This window comes from Nicotiana tabacum, chromosome 17 (assembly GCF_000715075.1).
Source record: "Nicotiana tabacum cultivar K326 chromosome 17, ASM71507v2, whole genome shotgun sequence".
In the NCBI taxonomy this organism is placed as follows: Eukaryota; Viridiplantae; Streptophyta; class Magnoliopsida; order Solanales; family Solanaceae; genus Nicotiana; species Nicotiana tabacum.
In genome coordinates, this window is record NC_134096.1 from 11,961,748 (window position 1) to 11,982,867 (window position 21,120).

The following is a 21,120-nucleotide window of genomic DNA, read 5'->3' on the forward strand; positions in this document are numbered from 1 at the left end:
AGAAAAAGATAATTTTAGAAGAAACAAGAGAAGAAACAAGTTTCAAATGAAACCCATAAGAATAAAGGAAGAAGAAAGATTAAAAAAATGAAGACTTATACAAAGAAAATAAAGGAAAATTAGAAAAATTAATTCTTAAAGAGGGTATCAGTAATTAACCATTTGGGACGGCCATTTGGGGCCATTTTTATGTATAATTTCATCTCCCACTCGTCTTTTGGCGAGTTACCTTACATATTTCATTAAAAAATCGACGAGGATTTTTAATATATAGGGGGATATAGTTAATGAATTTTGGGGACACCAGATAGTTTAAGCATATAACTGACAAAAACGGAATAGTTTAGGTTTTTTTTTTAGAGTATTCACTCTTTACGTAACTATAGTTAAATAGTATATGTTACGTTTTCATTTTAACTTATCACTAAACTGTGGTGAGTTAGTGTTATTTAGTGTAAAGTGAAGGTGAGAGTATATTTTTTCCAACTGAGAGAACAATTTGAAAAGAATTCAGGAAAAAGTGATTTGGAAAATTTTGTGAAAGTTGTAAACGTGTTTGGATAATTTGTGTATAGCTGGCAAAGGCTCAATGGTAAAATCATGACTAAATTTCTTCCCGTTTTCCTATTCTACAACCATTAGTGATTAGACTACCCAAAAAGGGATAAAGAGGAAAATCACAATTATGAGGTATCCAAAAGAGATTGTTAAAAAAGAACTTTTAGGAAACTATATATATATATATATATACTCATATATATTTTGTTGGAACAGAGACAGCTTGCAGATGCCATGGTACAAGAACAAGACCTTTGATTTTAGAGACGGATTCAAAATTTGAAGGTCATAATCAAACATTGTTTTGCATATAAGGTGTCACTGTTTATATATTACTATTTTCTAAAGATATATTATATGGAATTTTTGTCAAATTTTACGGGTACCAGTAACCCCTCTTGGTATAGTATAGATCCTCCTTTATTTATTTGCAGAGATGATTTGCCCGCTTTCCTTCACGAAGGAAGTTTGTACGTATGAATTAATAGTCATAGTATAAGAAAGATGACATAAAGCATGGAATGAGATTAATGCATCGAATGCCCTTTTTTAAGGGATTGTGATAGAAAAAGTTGTGATATTTTCGGAATTTTTTAAGGGATTGTGATAGAAAAAGTTGTGATACTTTCGCAAGGAGGAACTAGACTAGGTTGCACTGTTCCAAAAGAAAAAAAAGCATAGCTATCACGTTGAACCATATCTATTAATGGTGAAAGGTCTATTTTTTAATTGTTGATCGATATAATAATCATACAAATTCTTTTTTATTTATTTTTCCAGAAAATGAAAAAAATATTATGGTGATCTAAAAGTTGTGTTCGATTAAAGGAAAATTGAATTCCGAAATAAAATTTGCAGAAGAATCATCCAGAAAGCTCGATTAAGATCTTATTTATCTTCAAGCTTAAGCTATTATGGAGGGATAGTTAAACACATCATGAGAAGCGAAATTTATAAATACCCAAAACATCCAATTATTTCATCAAATAAAATATTATATATTAAATAAAAGGTTAAAACTAAAATTGTAGGGAGCACTCAGTAAAGAGAACCCCTCCAAAAATAGGCGTATGCCACTATTTGCAGCGCGCACACGGTATTCTTTAGTAAAAGGCGAAAGAATAGTTCGCTTTGTGCTCACTGCGTGGCTGCGTGAGTTTTCACTTCCCCTTGCGCTATCATTATATACAAAACAAGTAGTTTGGACTTACTCTATATGTTTCGATGTGGGACGCACTCATTCTTTCTCCTCTAACTTCTAAGGCATCAATGTACAAACTCTTTTCTTCTTCTTTTCATCATTTCCTTCACTAAAGATGACCTACATGTTTCTGGTAGAAGGGATTTTATGTGGTTCTCCATCTCTGCTTGATTTAGGATTTTAATTCTATGTATTCAGCTTTTATGGTTCTGAGTATTAAACCTATTATATTATGGGTTCAGATTCACAGTTGTTATGATTTTTGTGAATTTTTACACTAAATTTATACTCTACGTCGAAAGTACTGGATTCAAATGAACCCGGTACAATAACACTACATACGCCTCTACTTCATTGTATGATACTTTTTTTTGCTTTTCACCTAATATTAGATAGTTGTATTGAACTATTAATGCCCCGACTAATCTGAATTCGCGTCGCATCAGGCTCATTAAGGAAGTGCCCCTGTATATTAGGATCTTATTCATTCCTATGGCTCGAGCTAAGAAGTAAAAAGTGATTCATATCTTGGTAATTTTAAGTAAATAGATGCTCACAAGCTGATGATCAAGTGCTTCATAGAATGTGTTAGACTATATATCTTGAATTTCCAATGCAGGTTTTGATGACTTTTAGTTTTTGGTTTAAACTATGTATACATATGGAAAAATAATTTAGAACTTAGATATGAATCCATTGATTCTATATCTTAGATTCTCCTCTGTAGCAGCAGTTGTCGATTGTTAGAGTTAAATCTTTTTACTGTTAATGACTTACTTTAAGCTGGATTTGAAGTTATACTTCAGTTCAGCTTATGACAATTCCTCTTGGCATACTTGATGAACTGTGTAGTAACAAATGATACGAAAGTATAGTCCAGGACATGGACATTAGTCTTCTCCTAGGAGATGATATGAAGGTTGACCTAGGAGTCCTCCAAGAAAGAAATATGGTACAGAGCAATGTCGCATGTAGAATTTTGCATATTGTATATTTAAGTTATATGCACCGACAATGTAAAAATTTACACTATTTTTACATTGTCAATGCACAAAACTTAAAGTCATTTAATGAACTATTTTTTTTGGTATATCAATGTCAAATCATAAGAAATTAAATTGGGTTTGTTGTTAGTGTCAGATCATACCCCTTTGATACAAGGTGTCTTCGCTAACGGTACTTCAAACAACAATAACATACTCAGTGTAATCTCACAAGTGGAGTCTAGAGCTATTGGTGTTTCAGAGTGTTGGCCTTTCCCTGACTATGAAAAACAGGCCACGGGAATATCACATTGCTAGATATCCAAGAGTTGCACTATCTGCATTGCTCTTTGTTTGACCCTTAAACCATAGCTGGTTCAGATTGTTGTATTTTATCCAATTTTCTCTCGCAACTCTGTTAAATGATGTTGTAGTATTGGAAATACAGAGCAAAAACATGGAAACTTATCTTGATTTTAGTAGTTCTGTTAGCGTACAACAAAGAGAATGTAAGGACATCCCATTCAACTAAAATTAGCAAAGATTTCGTAGTGAATCGGCTGGAATAGTCCAACACCTGCCCCCCATTCCCCGAATCTGAGTGACCGGGTTAAATCTCAGTAGATCATGGAGGCAAGTCATGCTCAAGAACAATGAGCTTTGGCAAAACTCTAAAAGATGGGGAAGGGAAGAGGGACCTCATGCACTTCGTCGTTCGAGGGGCTAACTGGACGAAAAATTTATAATCAAATAACCCAAATAGTTAGAGCTAGAGATATCCAACTGCAAATTTACAAGGTATAGAATTTCATTTTGAAAAGCATAAGTTTTACCCGAAAAGTGGGTACTACAGTTAGTACATATGTATTCTACAATGATATACTTGAACTCAGCTATCAAGCTGCATAATACGCAAAGCTAAGATCAACTTTACAATTATCACACTAACAAAAGAAGCTGTAAACATCGTAAAATACAATAATGTAGGTATACCACATAGCAAGCAGATAATCTAAAAATGTTAAACTGCAACTTAGCTCCATAGTTGATGCTAAACTCCACTGCACCTAAGTGCTAGCAACCATGCCTAAGAGATGATCAGCTATCATCATCATCATCATCATTAGAATCTAGAAAGCTAAAATTCATTCCTCCATCGAGCTTGATGAGCAATGTTCCTCTATTCTCCTCAGTCCATTCAATACGTTCTTTCTTCAAAAGCTCAATTACCTGCGAATAGCAACAGGTACTTTACCGTGACTGTGCATGGTACCAAGATAAACATACAAAGAGCAGATTATTTGCAGTTTTTCCTATGATATTACAGGAGACATTCAAGAAAAATATTCTATCACGTGTCTGAATTCAATGCAAGGAATCTAGCAACAGAAACTTTAAAGAGGAGGAGGTGGGAACTTGGATTCCATACAGAATTTTTCAGTTTTGACTTCCCAACTCCATGCATCCCGCATCCTGTGATAACCCTGAACAACCGAACAGCTGAGCACAAGAAATGTAACAACATATTATAAATCTTCAGTATCCACTTCTGACACAAAATATCATGAACTACACTTAACCCATTAGCTCAAAGATGCTTACATCGTACATATGCACCAAACAGAAGGTGAAGCTTCATAAGCCTCATTGCTGGTTTAACATGTTGACCATGCAAATCAATAGTTATCATGTTTTCTATGTTCTTGTTTCTGCAATGGAAGCTCAGTTTAACAGGGAAATCTAATAAAGCAATGAGATGATATTAGAAAGAAAAAAAACTGATATGTTATCCACCTGGCTGCAAATATATCCTGGCTAGCTTTCTCATCAGCTTCTTGAGCCTTTCTGTTATGTAGCCTGCCCTGAAGCAGCGTCCAAATAAGGAGAATAAGAAACAAACATATATTAGCCTATCGTGATAAATGAAATATCCAATAGCTACTGCTTAAGTTTTGTAAAAGGGAGGCTGGTAGGCGTTGCTGTAGATAGTGCATCTACTAGATGCCAACTGAATAAAAGTTTACTTACCTTAAAAAAGTTAAAAGCACACAAAAGTTAGAAATCTACTGGAATCTTTATAGTTTCACAAGCGAATTTCAGTGACAACTAAACTTCGAGTTAGTTTACCAAGAGCTGTACAAAGAATTGCATGTCCCTATGCAAAACCAAGCAGAAGGCATAGAAAAAGAAAAATGGAGATGCACCTTATTCATGTTGATACAGAGTTAGATAAGCAAAACATAAACAGCTATCATCCTCATTCCATTTTAGCGACCTAGTTCCATATAAAGGGTTAACTTGATTTATTTTCATTCTAACATCAAACAAGATTTGTCTATTCCTTGGAAATAAATATTACACATTTAACTGTTCAAAAAAATAAATATTTTACATTAAGAAATTTTATTAGAGTTGCCAGTCACAACAAAAGTTACACAAAATAACGCAGGCTAGCAGAAGAGAAAACTGATATACTTATCCAAACTTTATGAGCAATCTATCACATAACAATTACATCACATAGAGCAAAAAGTGATGTAAGTTGTATGTGAAGAATAAAACATACTCTCTCCGTTTCAATTTATGTGAACCTTTTCAGAAAACGAGGGTCAAACTAACTAATTTTCGCTGTGAATTCGGACAAAAAAATTTACATATCCAGAAACTATACAAAAAGTACTATAAGTCACAATAGTTAACAATTCATAATATAAAAATAAAAGTATTTGCAAAAACGTGGTTTAAAAAAAAATTGTTTGACTCCCCCAAATAGTAATAGGTTCACATAAATTGAAACAGAGGGAGTAATACTTTTCAAACAACGCAGTCTAACAGTAAAACGCAATATCTAACATGAAATTTTGCCCAACTAGCAACAGCAAACATTGAACATGGAGAAAAAAGTAGTCAATAATCACTTTATGAGGCATATTGCATCCAAGACTCCCACATTTTGTTTACCTGATCTGCAAGATAGGCAGCATATTCCTTCTGGCCATTTGAAAAAGCTGTTGTAGCCTGCAACTCAGTGTAATTTTTCAAGCTCTTAATTTGAAAACTTGAACATATCAAAAGATGTATAAGAAAAAAGAACATAACACAATGAACTTATAAAATATGCACACCTTCTGATAATGGGATTTCATTGACTCCCAGTGTTGCTTTGAAGCTTCACGGAACAGATGATACTCAGCTCCCTCATCTGTAATAGGAGAGAGATTCAAAGTAGTAAATAAATGGACACGATTTCTGCAAACATCTAAAACCTTGCAATATGCTCCACCAGGTAGATGGAGGTGGGGGCAACGGAGGAGGGAAAGAGGACAACAATTATTTATCCACAAATAAAAATGCCTGGATAAATTGTTTGGTCTTTTGGTGGCAACAGTGAAACTATGCCATATCAAATGGCTATTTAATAATTTCATTGACTTAAACCCACTCTGTAAGACGTATTCTGTAGAAATACTTCTGCAAGAAAAAATGTCACATCAAGAGAGACTCTCTAGTAGGCAATCAGAGGTTAAGTGATGAGTGCCGTAAGAAGGTTTATTCTGAAGAACCATGATGCTAAAAGAAATATCTGAAATCTCTTCAATGTCAAAAAACGAATCAAAGTCTCAAAAAGAAAAAATCCTGAAAGTTTAAAAAAGTTAAATGTGTTTACAGTGTTTACATCTGAATGAAATCAAAATATGCAAAGAAAGAAATTGTCACAATACCATTGATATGCTGCGGCGGTGGAATATCATTAGGACAAGATTCAAACCTTCGTCCCAAAGATGTCATTTTCTTCACTACATTCTTCCAGTTCATAGTAGTTGGTTCGTGCTCAGCACTCTTGGGGGTTGGCATATTAAACAAAGATTCCAAGATCTCGTGAGGAAGTTCTGGCCCAGAATTTCCTGATGTAGATGATGAAGAATGCGCGAAATTTCCTGCAAGACTTTTTGACTGATTCCTGAAAGAAACCAAACAATTATTTGATCCAGCGACAAGGCTTCTAGAATTAACTTCCAACTGAAGGAACCAAAGACAAGAAAGACTGTTTGACTTTGGTACAGATTACTAAATATCATTACGTAAACATACAAATGTTCCAAGGAACCAAGATCCAACATACCAAAAAACCTCTAGAATCAACATATTACCAAATCCCAACATAGTTAATTTATTTCTTTGCCTTGCTTTATAGTAACTCACATCCTGTTTCTTAACAAAAAACAGGATATCACTATAACTGCAATCAAGATAGAGCTCTCATGTGTATATACTTCTGTTTCAAAGTCATTCTTGCTTCTTTTGCTAATGACGGTGGTGACCGGGCCAGCTTGCGAGCACCCTTCCGCATATCTTCTCTATCAATCCTTTTAGCTTTATGCATTAGGGGTTGTAGTTGGAGAATATAGTGTTCTACAAACTTGTGTTTTCACCCAGTTTACTATTCTTGATTTGGATAAGCATTTAGCTTTTTAATATTAGGATAGATATAGGCGATATGGGAATAAGGTGTGGCCCCCATCCATCATCTGTAATTTTTGTTAATCAGTAAAGCAACCCACCTAGCGCTCCAAGGTTGGAATTAGGCTGTTTGGGGAAAAAATATATGTCCTTAACCTTTACCCAGCTTCAGGATCTACGTCCAACATAAAGGATTCTGATAACGTAGAAAAACTGAGAGTAATTGAAAAGGCACATGTCCTGCTTAAAGGACAGAAGGGGAATTATCTTGGAATGTGATGCAGTATCTGCTATATTACCTGCCAGGATGCCCCCAAAACCACACATTATCTTGAAATTCCCCTTCAGATGAATGAGAAGTAGAATCAGATGTCCTATCAGTAAACTGCAAGAAAATTGTCACTGAACATCAGATCATCATTGTAGCGATCTTTGAAGGGCTTGTGGCCAATGTTATGGAAAATTGGAAAACAAAAACTTTAAACGATTTAATATTTTTTTTAAAAAGGCCTCCTAAGGAGATTTGGTAAAACCAAATGGTAATTGTCTGAATTAAGTTATAAAAAGTTTCAACACCTTAAGAAAAAATTAGAAATTTTATCGGCATACTGTCACTGGACACCACTAAGTGTCCATGGACTTAAAACACTCGTAAGGCAGAACCAACCCCAAACAGACATCTAAAAGGCAATTGCAAGATTTCTATTAGTTTGACAAAAAAAGTTCTGGTTGGTAAAAGATAATTTATTCATTTCCAGAAACAAGAGTATATTGGTAGGTATTTACAACGATAGCAACTTTACATTTTGTGTAAGGTGCTTAGAAAATCTAACATGGCCTCTATGTCATTTGCAATTGCCATGTTACACCACCAAAACAATAAAGAAATACATCTGTTAGTACGACACCTCTTTTCTCTTCAACAAATACACGGTTTTCTTTGTAAACCACCTTTTCTCCTCCTCCTCTCGTTCTTCTCCTTCTACCAAAATGATTGCCCAAAACATTTTGGGAGCAGAAAACCCAAAACCCCACTACCAAGACGTTCAGCTGAAAGGTAGCCATTTCAAATTGACATCAAGCTTTTCGGAGACTAGGAAACATAAATATTTTGAGCACAATAAGATGAGGGAAAATATGCCAGCATACTTACTAATTTAAAGCAACGAGCTAATCATATGCCAGCATACTTCATTTTTTTTTGTGTGTGTGTGTGCGCGCGCCGGGGGGTGGGGGGGTATACGAGAATACACGTGTACTTCTTTTGTTCATCCAAAATCAAATCAAAGGTAAAACCTTCATCACCCCTAGGTACCAAATTGATCATGTTAAGTTTTACAACATTAAATCAGCGAAAAGTCAAAATTTAGGTGCTTCAAAATCCATAGCTTAGTATCTGCATAGCAGGACATTTTCAGAAATTTTTAATGACAAAATAAAGACATTAATTTGATAAAATGAATAAGTCTCTTTCTTAGTTGTTCAGCACTGTCTATTTTACATAAGAAACCAGTGCCAGCTTTTACATAGGTATCTTCAGCAATTCATGGTATAGCTTCCTTGCTTTTAGCTTACTACAGTCTACAGACAATTATTCGCAAAGGTATTTGCCCATTATATTTATACCACATGCAATCTAAAACATCAGAACCCAGAGAGAAAGAATATATGCCATAGAGAAAGATAAAGGGGAGATAAAAAAATGAAGCTAAATAGTCAGCAAGAATAAAATGAAATGTTGGTGGTATTTGAGCACCAATCAGGAACGCATAAAAACTATAATGTTAACCAAAAGGATAGAACATAATAAATGGACTGCAGAAGAAAAGAAAATAAACCTACACCATCACTTGAATGAAGAGACACTGCCTCTTCTTTGCTGCTTGCACTATAGTCGCTGAACTTAGGTTGCTCATTAGAGGAAGCTGATAATTCAAGCAGCACACTCAGAGCCTGGAAGAGAAGTACGAGCATTATGAAACCAAATTAAAGGAGAAGAAATTTAAAAAGTGGAAGCAGTGAAAATAGAACTGCAATAAGACATATATCTGGCCAGATTATACTATAAAAAGAAATCATAAGAATAGTTAACCAACTGGCAGTCACTAGCTCTTCCATTTTTATTCCTCCAAATTTTATGTCAGATGTCAAAGCATCAAGTTATGATCCGCAAAACAGCAATGAGGAAGCTGACAATGAAAGCACAGCAAATGACGAAAACACCAAGAGAGTCGCAAAAACATAGTAAAAACTCAAACCCCATACATGGCACTACTAAACTATGAAAAATAGAGAGAAAGTGATGTTTCAAGAAAGCCAATGTGCCATGACAATGGTAGCAGAGAACTGTTAGGGACGTCAGTTCGAAGGAAAGTTGTTGCTTCAACTTGCTTCCATAGGTTAAATGGCAAAGAAGCTGTCAGCAGAACAAAATGTTCTAATTACAACATCAACCCTCCAGGTAGACAATCTCGACTAACTATGAATACACTGATTGGGAAATGAGCTTCAATACAATATCAGACAGGACATATACGAGACATTGTCACTCAATTTTATGCTAGGCTTAACCAACCAAATTAATCTGAACTAACAAAGAGCAAATCTAGACAGACTGCAATCCTATGCCTCCAAAATCAAAAGAGAGTTTACTGGGATAAAGCTTGGTCCAGTTTTATGCCAACAGATTGTGCCGCATGAAATTGGACTGACGGATGTAAATTATGTCATACAAAATGACCAAGTTTGCTCTAGAGATAGATTTGCCCATTAATATCGTACATGGAAAAGACCAACCTTAAACTTCAGCCAAACAACACTAGAACTTGAATAGCAATTGGGAAACTGAATCATGTCTAACAAAGTAAACAAAATTAAAAGAGCTTTTTTTGGACCAGTTAACTAAACTAAACGAGAATAGATCTGAGTCATATCCTCAAATTCACAAAAAGTACCCAATCTTTTGAAATGACAAGTAATAATGGCCAAAGACAACCTCAAATGGAAAGGCGGTATATTAATGACAAGACAAGCATTGGCATCCAACACATAAAGATATTTATGATTGTATAATAAAATGGCAATCTGACTATATAGGAACTAATTATAAACACAACGTGAGAACAGGACTATTTATGAGACCTTCACTAGAAAATATCACAACATATGATGATCCTATCTGAATTACGGTAAACAACACTAATATTTGAATGAGGAAGAAAAGAATTGGATCCAAGCCTCGGTAGAGCGGAAAAAAATTGATTTGAAACAAATGGATAAAGTCAAACAACATTTACCTTCTCAACTTCGTATCCGCATTGACCTGCATTCAACGAAATGTCTAGTTACAAGGCCATTAACCAAGTGAAAAGGACTCTATCTATTTTCATTATAGTTCAATATATTATTCATCAAAAAATTATAGTTCAATATGCTTTTGAGTATGACCACACAAAACTACACTTAACCTAATCTTGAAGTTACACTTCTGATGCAGCAGAAATTTTCTCAATTTTACATTGTGGACATTGAGATTGAGCCTTCACACAATGACAAAGTTGCCCCTTTCAGTGACCTGTTGGTGTGCCTACTCATCCCCCAAAGCCTGGGGACACTTCGAGCACGAGGTACGCCCTCTTATGATACACACTGGTTTACTTCCACATGCTTTTTATTATTTTTCTTCGGTTTAAATGATAAGGAAGAAATAACGCTCTCTTTGTCATTTACTTCACGATAGAAAGCTATACAAGTGTCTGTCCAAATTGTTAATGTCAGCACACAATAAAATCAGCAAGATACTAAATTCAGCTATGATACAACCACAGAGGTCACTGTTGATTTAGCACATATATTTTCCACAACCTTCGCCAGACCAAGACATGCATTGCACCTTCCACTGTTAACATAGTTATGTTTTTTTTTTCTTTTTCCTTTTACTTCTTTCACAAATTTGAAACTAAAAAATAGCACTCACATAGAACATCTCTGACGACAGCTAAGCTCAAATCAGAGTCCTCCCCAAGCATGGAACACAAAAACTGCTCAACATCATCATTGCTCGCCGTTTCATCACTTAAACTCTTGAATTTTGAACAACTCTTCTTCGGAATTGACCTCACGTAATCCTTCCCTATCATCACTGAGACTGTTCCTGTAGCAGCTACCAATTTCTTCGTCTTAGCCTTGCGCTGAGCTGAGTTTTGCAGTGATTGACCCCCAACAAACATGTCCGAGTTGTTACTCGAATCCAAGCTCGACCCAATATTCCCACTCGAGCTCGAGCAACTCGTGATCTTATCCTCTTCCCTATGCTCCAGCAAATCACTCAGAATATTCATCGCTTTGTTCAAGTTTCCATTTGCCTCTTTATAAGCACATTCTGCTTCCTCTATAGATACAGAGCTAAACGCATCCGTTAAAACCTTTAAAACACTATTCTCCCCTACTTTGCTATTGTCAGAACCATTAACAACATCGCCTTGTTTAGAAGCTTTTGATCTCTTCTTCTTCTTCTTCTGGTGCTTCATTTTCTAGTCAGTTACTATCATATACAACAGAATTGCTACAAGATTACGCTACGTGCAAAAAAAAACAACATTCATAACTACAAAAACTGAAAGCGAATCATTTACGAGATTTTGAGCTTCTAGGCATATACTTTTGAGCGACAATTACACATGTAGCTACTATTTAGACCAAAATACATAATAAAATTTTCGAATCGATGTTCGAGAATCTCCCAACAAACTGAAACAATTCATGAAACCCTAAATCAAGAGACGAACAAAAGCTGAATCGGATCAACCGGTTGCTAGGTTTTGAGCTTCTGGATATGAAAAATTACTCACGTAGCCACTATTTAGACGAAAATACACAGCAAACAGTTTCGATCAAAGAAAAAAAACCAACTTATCAATAAGGAGATCGAAACTGAAATTTTCAATTATTGTGTGGTTGACTATCGATAGAGAATGAAATGAAGGAGGAGGTCTGTTTTGCAATTATTGCGGTTTCCAAATTCCAATACCAGTGAGAAATGCGAATCTGATGAAACGCGAAAAAGGGCGATTGTGGAAATTTTGGGGGAAAGATCTGTGGGACCGGTTGGAACTACTAGGGCAGAGAATCGGGGACTAGATTTAGCCTCAGTTTTATTAGGTGAGCGGTGTGGACATAAGAATTTTAAAATTCCAAAGAAATTGTTTTTCAAGTGAAAATAAGGGGGAGAGTCCCACTAAATGGAGTATGAAAGAATAATGTATGCAGACTTTACCCCTACTCTGGGGTAGAGAGGATATTTCCGATAGAAACTCGGTTCTCTCTATTCAAGAACTCCCCACCTTGCTTTTGGGGTGACTCGAACTCACAACTTCTTGGTTTGAAGTGGAGTGTGCTCACCACTAGAGCAACTCACTTTTGTCTTGTTTTTTAAGTGGAAAATGTTATTTGAAAATTAGAGTTGTGTTTGGACATGAATATAATTTTGGGTTGTTTTTGAATTTTTGTGAGTGATCTGAATAAATTTTTGAAAAATAATTTTTTGAAAGTTTTTAAATTTTCGAAAAATTCCAAAATTCATCTTCAAATGAAAATTAAAAATTTTATGACCAATATTTTGAAAAAAAGTAAAAAAATTCTTATGTCCCAACAGGCTCTAGGTATCAATTAATTTTTAATAGTGCATAGTTGGCCACATAAAAGAATATTGCTCAAGGTGTGTTTGGTACGAAGGAAAATATTTTTCTAGAAAATATGTTTTTTGGAAAATGAGTGGTTTTATTACTTATTTTTCCTTGTTTGGTTGGTGAGAGAAAAACTTTTTCCGAAAAATATTTTATAGTGTTTGATAGAGAGTAGAAAATATTTTTTTATGCTACTCTCCTCAACCCACCTTCCCCAAAATCCTCATATTTCATGTACTCCTTCCCCCCTCCCCCTTCCCCCTCCCGAACTCTATTTTCTTTAATTTAATTATTCTTTTTAAAATTCATAAAAACCCAAAGAAACTAATGTGCTACTTTGCTTTTTCATACAAGAATAACGTTGAAAAGAAAGTACTCATTTTGTTGAAAGGAAAGGAAGTATTTTTCTACATCATGAGAAGAAAGTACTCATTTTGTTGAATAAAATACTTTTTCTATTTCAGGAAAAAAATACTTAATTTGTTGAAAGGAAAGAAAATACTTTTTCTGCATCATGAAAAGAAAAAACTCGTTTTGTTGAAATGAAAGAAAATACTTTTTCGACATTATGAAAAAAAATATTCATTGAAAAAAATATTTTTTGTACATTATGAAACGAATATACTGATTTTGTTGAAATAAAAAAAGTACTTTATTTACAACATGAAAAGAAGTACTTTTAATAATATTTCTATTTAGGGTGGGTGGTGGATGGGGTAGGGGTTAGGGTGGGTGGGGTAGGGGTTGTTTGGAGGTAGGATGGATGGGGTGGGTGGGGGTGGAGGGGATGGAGAATATGGTGGAGAATATTGTAAAAGAGTTTTGAAAAATATTTTTCCTCCTTTACCAAACATGTGAAAATTGAAAAATATTTTTCCGAAAAACATTTTCTTCATACCAAACACATCCTTAGTGTAGCATTTAGTTGACAATATTAAATAATTTGCTCATGTGTGAGCGTTAAGTTATGTGATAATTTACATATTATATTATACGAGATTTAATATAAAATAAAAATATGTGTATTAATTATATAAAGACAAAAAATTAAAGTAAATATTTATGTATAACAATGTATTTACCTTAACCATTGCATAACAACTCTTTTATTGATCATCGCATAAATAATTCATCGATTATGCATGTGTAACAAGTATGTGAACTATTCGACCTGTTAGCTCTTTTGGTTTATGTCGCACGTAAAGTCACCTCAAATTTCTTAAGTAGGGAACTCGATAAAATTGGTAATATAAAGTCAACCTTAATAAAAGAAATTAAATTTTTGATAAAATCCAAATATATTCTTATCCGATTTTTTAATAATATTGGTGGTTGGATCATCTTGCACATACCTTGGCCATTCACTAGCTATATGTTATCTCCCTCAAATAGAGGTATAGGCTAATTTTGTTCATCGAGGATTGGGTGATTATTTAAGAAACATTCAATGATAATGATATTTTTTTTAGATTTTCATCGTGTAGTGATCTCTTTTACAACACTAAATAATTTAGTTATTTAGTATCACGAGATTGATAATTAGTTACTTTTAATTAAACTTTTTTTTTGTTTCTTTATTTATACTCCTCCCGTCCCTTTAAAATGATTTTCTAGCCTTTTAAACTTTACCCAGAACAAGTGATTTTTTAAAAATCAAGAAGGTTTTAATTTTTTTTGTTTAAAATTACCTTTATCTAATAAATGATTGAACAAATTTCTAAGAAGTGCTTGCCGAGAGCTAAAGAGTCTTTTAGTAAAATAATCCACTTAATTAATGTTATTAGGTGATTATTTTTAAGTGAGTATGTCAAACCTTAAAAAAATTACGTACTTAAAATGGATCAGAAAGAGTATTAAAAGAAAAGAACAATTAAGTGCCACTGAAACTTTATAAAAACCTCCAGAACCTGTATTAATATGCAACTTTAGTGATTGTCGCTTCTTAAGTAGTATATATATATATATATACTATACTTTATTTATTACTATCTTTTAGATATATATACTCTTCTTCTTCTTCCACAAATACTCCATAAGTCCAAATTATTATTCTTGATTTGATAAACAGGTCGAATCCGAACCCCTTCCCTCTCTTGCATAAAATATTAATTAGTTTCTTAACTTTAAAAAAAAATACAAAAATGAAGAACATATTTTTCTTTGTTGTCTTCAACTTTCCTTCTTTGTAATAGATGGATAGATGAAGTTCCGTTGATATTTTCAATATTGGATAAGAAAGGTTGGATTATTCCCTACTTTTTTTTAGCAACTTTGATGTGCCACTTCTAACTTTCCTAATTAATTTATTACATGATTTATTTGGTTCAAACTTTGAGTCCCTGCTACCTGACATATACGCAAATCAAAAACCTTTTTCAAGAAAGATAGTTTTGATACTCTATTTATCAAAAACACTTTTCAAAAAAATAGCTTCCTTTTTTTTTTTTTAACTATCCAACTTCTTCAAGAAGATAGCTTTTTGATAATCCGTTCGTGAAGTAGTCTTTTCTCACCACTTTAATATCATACTGTTTAATTTCAAGTACATCTTGCTTTGGCCATTTAATTAGCGTGGTAACTCAATGTTTATATGAAATTATAAAAATACATTGTTGAAAACAAATATGACAAATAATTTATCGAATACAATAATGAGTTGTGACAACTCACTGCCTTGAAAATAATTTTGATTCGACTAGAATACAAATCGTTAAAGCCGATTGTCTCCTAAAGTTCTACCGCACATGTGCACTCGTGGTTGGAATTTTGAAGCTATAGACAATTGCCCAGAAACTTATTGAGAGGAAAGAGAAAGAACAAGAGAAAAAGAGGAATGACTTTCCTAATTTTGCAAAATTAGATTTCAGTTAGAAATATCTCTCGCGGGGGGGGGGGGGAAAATTCACATGTTTTGCCTTCAAGTCCATATCTCGCGCGCTCGAGTCCACTTCCTTTGAAGTAGTAGAAGCTTATGTGCATAAATGTTTTATATATCTATTGGTTTAATGTAATTGTATGTAATTACCGACTGCGAGTAAATTAAACTTTTTCCTAAATTTGAAGATCTGCTGATTCGTGCACTGAAACTTTTTTCTGATGTTCCAACGCTCCCTAGCCTCCTCCATCTCTTCAAGATCTGATGGCTTCAATCTCAATTAATCATCGTTCTGATTTCGATGTGATTAATCTCCTTTTAGCAGCATATCTGGCGTATTTCTGCAGATTCCTTTAGTTAATCAGTACTCTCTTTAGAAAATAAGTTTTAGTCATTTTTCATAAGGTAGTAAGGATTTTACGGATAACAAAGTCAGCACTAAGATATTAGTCTTGACATATTTTACTAAGAACTCAAATCGGGAAAGGAAATTGAACAACATTTTGTTCGGTTAGTCTACATACTTGTTTACCCGTAAAACGGTACAATTGAATTTGTTACTTGGTTTATAGACAAATGAATTGATTTGATCCAAATATAATAAATAAATAAATAGGATTAAAAGTAAGACTTAGCGATTAAAACTGAAGAAGATGACAAACCTGACTCTGAGAACAACGTCTCCGAGGACAGAAATGAGCACAATATGAAAGAGCAAATAAAGTTATTTAATTGAGAGCGAAAATGGAATACAACACATGTTTTGCCAGGAATTTTGTGTCTTACAATGGCTGCTGAGCCTGCTATTTATAGCTATACCTAGGGAAACAAGATCCTAGGATCAAGCCCTACTTAAATGATAACAAAGGAGCAATTGATGAATGTATAACGGCAGGCCATGAATACAAATATTTTCTGCAACGGCTGCCCATTTAATGTTAGAGAATATTCTTCATCGAATGGTACCCAATGGAAAATATTTGATCTGCTCTCATTGACTATACTCCCTACGGATTTACCCGATGTTAATTGCAGTTGTTGTCCCCGATATTGGTTGTTACTTAATTCGCCTTTCACCTGTCTTTGGTTCCACGTGTCGTGCTATTATTTGATCATTTATTATAAACCAATTTTACCTTATACAGATAGTCCTCCTACTTTCCGTTGACATATCTTTGTGCCACCAGAAAGTTGGTGAAGATCTCTTTCTTGGCGGGAAATCTCATGAATAGTCTCTAACGCTTGAAAGGACGCACGTCTTCTCGCATTTAATACCCCAAACACGTGTTGCCCCAAAATTCAGTAATATTTTTTTCGGTTCTCGAGGTAATCATGACCACAAGTTTTGGTATCTATATCTTTACTTATACTCATCATTTTACCTCTTTCACTTCTAAAATTTTCATAAGTTTAACATCTTCTCTGCACTTAATCTCCTCCTGCTTAGAAAACTTTCATCTCCTCTAACTTTCACTAAATAATTGACTGCCATGGCTTCTTCTACTGAATCTTTTAGAAACTCTGAACTTCTCTTCAGTGGAGGCCCAAAAAGAAATAAAGACAAAGAAGTTGATATTGATTCCGAGCCTCCCACTGTAAACACCATCATACCCAAACACCTGAGTATCGTTAATGACTTCTATGAGAAGCTTCCATCTGAGTCTCCACGGACTAGGGTCGTTAGCAGGTACACCTCATCTATTCGCCCTTCCAATATTCTTGCTGTGAAAGAGGACTGCAAATGCCCAAACCTTGACATCCTTTCTCCGAATATTATAGAGCGGGTTACCTTCACTAATAAAGGTTTTACGCATGTCTATACGTATCCCTTCACCTTGGGGACTAGTGAAAGGCTCGATCCCGTAATTTTAGAGTTTTGCCACCGGTACCAGGTCTGCTTGGCACAAGTAGGCCTATCTATATGGTGAACGGTGGCTTGCCTACGTCAGTTGTGCACGGAGATCGAAAAAACCCTAACCCTGGCACATATGATGGATCTCTACTCCCCCAAATTTCTCTATGGGGGAATAATAAACTTCAGCAAGTGCGACCATCACACTCTTGTTACCAGAGTAGATGATGACAATGATCGTGGGTGGATGGAGCGATTTTTCATCATCTCCACCAGGGACATCATCCCGGCCACAACTCTACCTTTTCCTGAATCATGGAACCATTTTCGTAAGTTTTTTTTATTCATTTCCTTTCTTCGTAAAAAGCTTTTTGCCGTTATTGTTGACCTCTTCGTTTCTTTTTGTTTCAGCTACTCGGAGGGAACCACCATTGGTTCAAGGCATGGACCTGTGGGTTCAGAAGATTCTGGACATTACAACACTAGAATCTCACTGGTGGAAGAAAATGGCCCCCAAATATGGGTGGAAGGACAAAAACCATGGTAAACTGAATCTTTTTTCCTTTTATCTTTGTATGAACATAGGTAATTTTGCTAACTCCATGTTTTGCTTGATTCAGGACTCCAGCAAGGCTTTGGCTGACCCCCGCGAGGGTGCTATAAAGTGCCCTTGCTCGAAGCAGTGCACTCGAATCTACTTTCGGTGAGGGTGCTTCCTCTTGGAGTCCCCAGTCAGAGAACAAGCAACCAAAAAGGCAACGTTTTTTCTCGGCTGGGGCTAACAATAAAAAAAATAAAGACCACAAAAACTAAGCCGGCCACAATGGTTGTTGTGGAAGACGGAGAAGCCAATGATGAAGTGGCTCCCCTCCAAGAAGAAAGATAACTTCATCAGCTCAACTGGATGCTCAGGCGGGAAAGCTTCAAAAACCGACTGCATATGACTTCCAAGCATTTTGGGGAGAGATGAAAATAGTGGAGGATGTTTATTCTCACTTTCTAACTCCTGTTGCTGTCTCCGGTCCAAGGAGCTCAGACCCCGAGCCTCTTCTGCCTTCGAACACTTAGCAACCAATAATCAGTGTTGCAGCTACTTCGCAACCTTCAATGCCAATAACTTAATGCCCCTCTACACCAGCTTCACCTGCTCCACAAGCACCCACCGTGTCTTCTACACCGGCAACATATGTTCGGGAGATGGGTGTTTTTGCTCCCTGATCTCCCAACCATAGGAATCTGAGGCAAAATTACCTAACCCTTTCCCCAGATCCTCGAAGGAGGAGGAATGCTACTCTTTCAGTTTTAAAGGAGTGTCATCTACTGTCTGGGCCGATGGAGCTTGCGAACTATTTGAAGTCATTGGCTTCAGAGAATGATATGAAGAAATTACGCTCCCTTTCAGAGAAGTGTTTGTTGAATAATGCTATGCATAATGCAGCAGCGGTACCGTACTTTCTTTCCTATCACTTGTTTTTTATTCTGTTGTAACGCGATTTCTAACCTTGATACTCTTTTTTACATGCGAATTTATTGCTTTTGAGGGCATGCATAAAATGATCCTTGATAATCAAGGGCTCGCCTCTGAGCGGGATCAACTGTTGGCTAAAGGGATCAACTCGCTGTGCGCCTCCCAGTGTTGGAGGAAAAAGCTGTTGAGGCGGACGAGTTTGAGGCCCGTTTGCAGCAAAGCGAACAAGAAGTTATGGCGTACAACCAAGAAGCACTCAATTACATGCACGATTCCAAGATGCTAAGGCTAAGTGTGCTGAGCACCAAGAAGATGTGCTTGTTGCTGCTGAGCGCGAGTCTGCCTCCGAGGAACATATGAATAACTTGAAGGCAGCCTTGAGCTCCAAAACCGAGGAGGCCAATGTCGTCGGGGAGAAGAGGGTCGAAATGGATAAGAGATTCAAGAAGATCATGGAGACAAACCAGATTCATTTATTTACAACCCGTGATCTTGATTCTAGTCTCGGTGCCATGAGATCCGAGAGGGATGGCCTTCAGGCCGAGGTTGACAGACTTAAGGAAATGCTCCAGTATCAAGGGGATTCCCTCGTATTTGAGAAGACGTATGCTATGTATCATATGAGGAGAAAAACTTTGGAAGAGGCCAAAGCAGGCATCGTTGATATTGATGATTACATCGCCAAGGCCCGAGAACATGAGCTAATTGCTCGAGAATGTCTACCTGCTGCAACTGACTCTTCGAGCACCGGTTCTGAGCATTCGGGAACCAAGGATGAAATTGAAGAGGATGATGATAAAGGTCCAGGCTCTGAACCGGTAGCTGATCTGCCCTCTTCCCCCGGGGGGCGTAGATGCCTCTTTCTACAAAGGCTCGGACGCGGACGCCCGTTTAATTTCAAGTACATCTTGCTTTGGTCATTTAATTAGCGTGGTAACTCAATGTTTATATGAAATTGTAAAAATACAATGTTGAAAAACATATGACAATATAGATAAAAGAGAACAGAAATAACTTATCAAATACAATAATGTGTTGTGACAACTCACTGCCTTGAAAGCGATTTCACTCAAACTAGGATACAAATCATTAAAGCCGATTGTCTTCTAAAGTTCTACAACACATGTGCACTCATGGTTGGAAGTTTGAAACTGGTAGACAATTGCCCAAAAACTTATTGAGAGGAAAAGAGAAAGAATAAGAGAAAAAGAGGAATGATTTTTCTAATTTTGCAAAATTAGATTTTAGTTAAAAATATCTCTCGCGCAGGGGGAAAAATTCACATGTTTTGCCTTCAAGTCCATATCTCGCGTGCACGAGTCCACTCCCTTTGAAGTATTAGTAGAAGCTTGTGTACATAAATATTTTATATATCTATTGGTTTAATATAATTTTATGTAAATACCGACTGCAAGTAAATTAAACTTTTTTCTACATTTCAAGATCTGCTGATTCGTGCACTAAAACTTTTTTCTGATGTTCCAATGCTCCCTAGCCTCCTACGTCTCTTCAAGATCTGATGGCTTCAATATCAATTGATCATCGTTCTATTTTTTGATGTGATTAATCTCCTTTTAGGAGCACATCTTGCATGTTTATGAAGATTCATTTAGTTAATTGGTACTCTCTTTAGAAAATAAGTTTTAGTCATTTTTCATAAGGTAGTAAGGATTTTACGGATATCAAAGTCAGCACTAAGATATTAGTCTTGACATATTTTACTGAAAACTCAAATCTGGAAAGGAAATTGAACAACATTTTGTTCGGTTGGTCTACATACTTGTTTACCCGTAAAATAGTACAGTTGAATTTGTTACGTGGTTTATAGACAAGTGAATTAATTTGATCCAAAAATGGTAAATAAATAGGATTAAAAGTAAGACTTAGCGATTAAAACTGAAGAAGATGACAAACCTGACTCTAAGAACAACGTCTCCGAGGACAGAAATGAGCACAATATGAAAAAGCAAATAAAGTTATTTAATTCAGATCGAAAATGGAATAAAACACATGTTTTGCCAAGAATTTTGTGTCCTAC

The 21,120-nt window shown here is 35.5% G+C and overlaps 1 protein-coding gene and 1 non-coding gene across 2 annotated transcripts; both read right to left on the reverse strand.

Annotated features, from left to right (window-relative positions):
- Positions 1 to 1,591: 1,591 nt before the first annotated feature.
- Positions 1,592 to 1,708, reverse strand: LOC142172304 (U5 spliceosomal RNA). The gene has a single exon (XR_012701672.1). It is a non-coding gene; the product is annotated as a U5 spliceosomal RNA (small nuclear RNA).
- A 1,824-nt stretch (positions 1,709 to 3,532) lies between these two features.
- On the reverse strand, positions 3,533 to 12,325 carry LOC107812429 (SMR domain-containing protein At5g58720). The gene is made up of 11 exons (XM_016637531.2): positions 11,180 to 12,325; positions 10,500 to 10,525; positions 9,046 to 9,156; positions 7,503 to 7,588; positions 6,465 to 6,703; positions 5,868 to 5,944; positions 5,704 to 5,760; positions 4,537 to 4,604; positions 4,345 to 4,451; positions 4,172 to 4,242; positions 3,533 to 3,972 (listed from the first exon to the last, which is right to left on the reverse strand). The coding sequence occupies exons 1-11, from the start codon at positions 11,730 to 11,732 to the stop codon at positions 3,841 to 3,843; spliced, it is 1,527 nt and encodes a 508-aa protein (XP_016493017.1). The 5' UTR covers positions 11,733 to 12,325; the 3' UTR covers positions 3,533 to 3,840.
- Positions 12,326 to 21,120: the final 8,795 nt, after the last annotated feature.

Coding starts and splice junctions, on each gene's coding strand:
- LOC107812429 (XM_016637531.2), bottom strand. CDS start 11,732: ATGAAGCACCAGAAGAAGAAGAAGAAGAGATCAAAAGCTTCTAAACAA. Junction 4,243..4,344: donor GTTTGGTGCATATGTACGAT/GTAAGCATCTTT, acceptor TCTTGTGCTCAG/CTGTTCGGTTGTTCAGGGTT. Junction 3,973..4,171: donor AGTCAAAACTGAAAAATTCT/GTATGGAATCCA, acceptor TGCTATTCGCAG/GTAATTGAGCTTTTGAAGAA.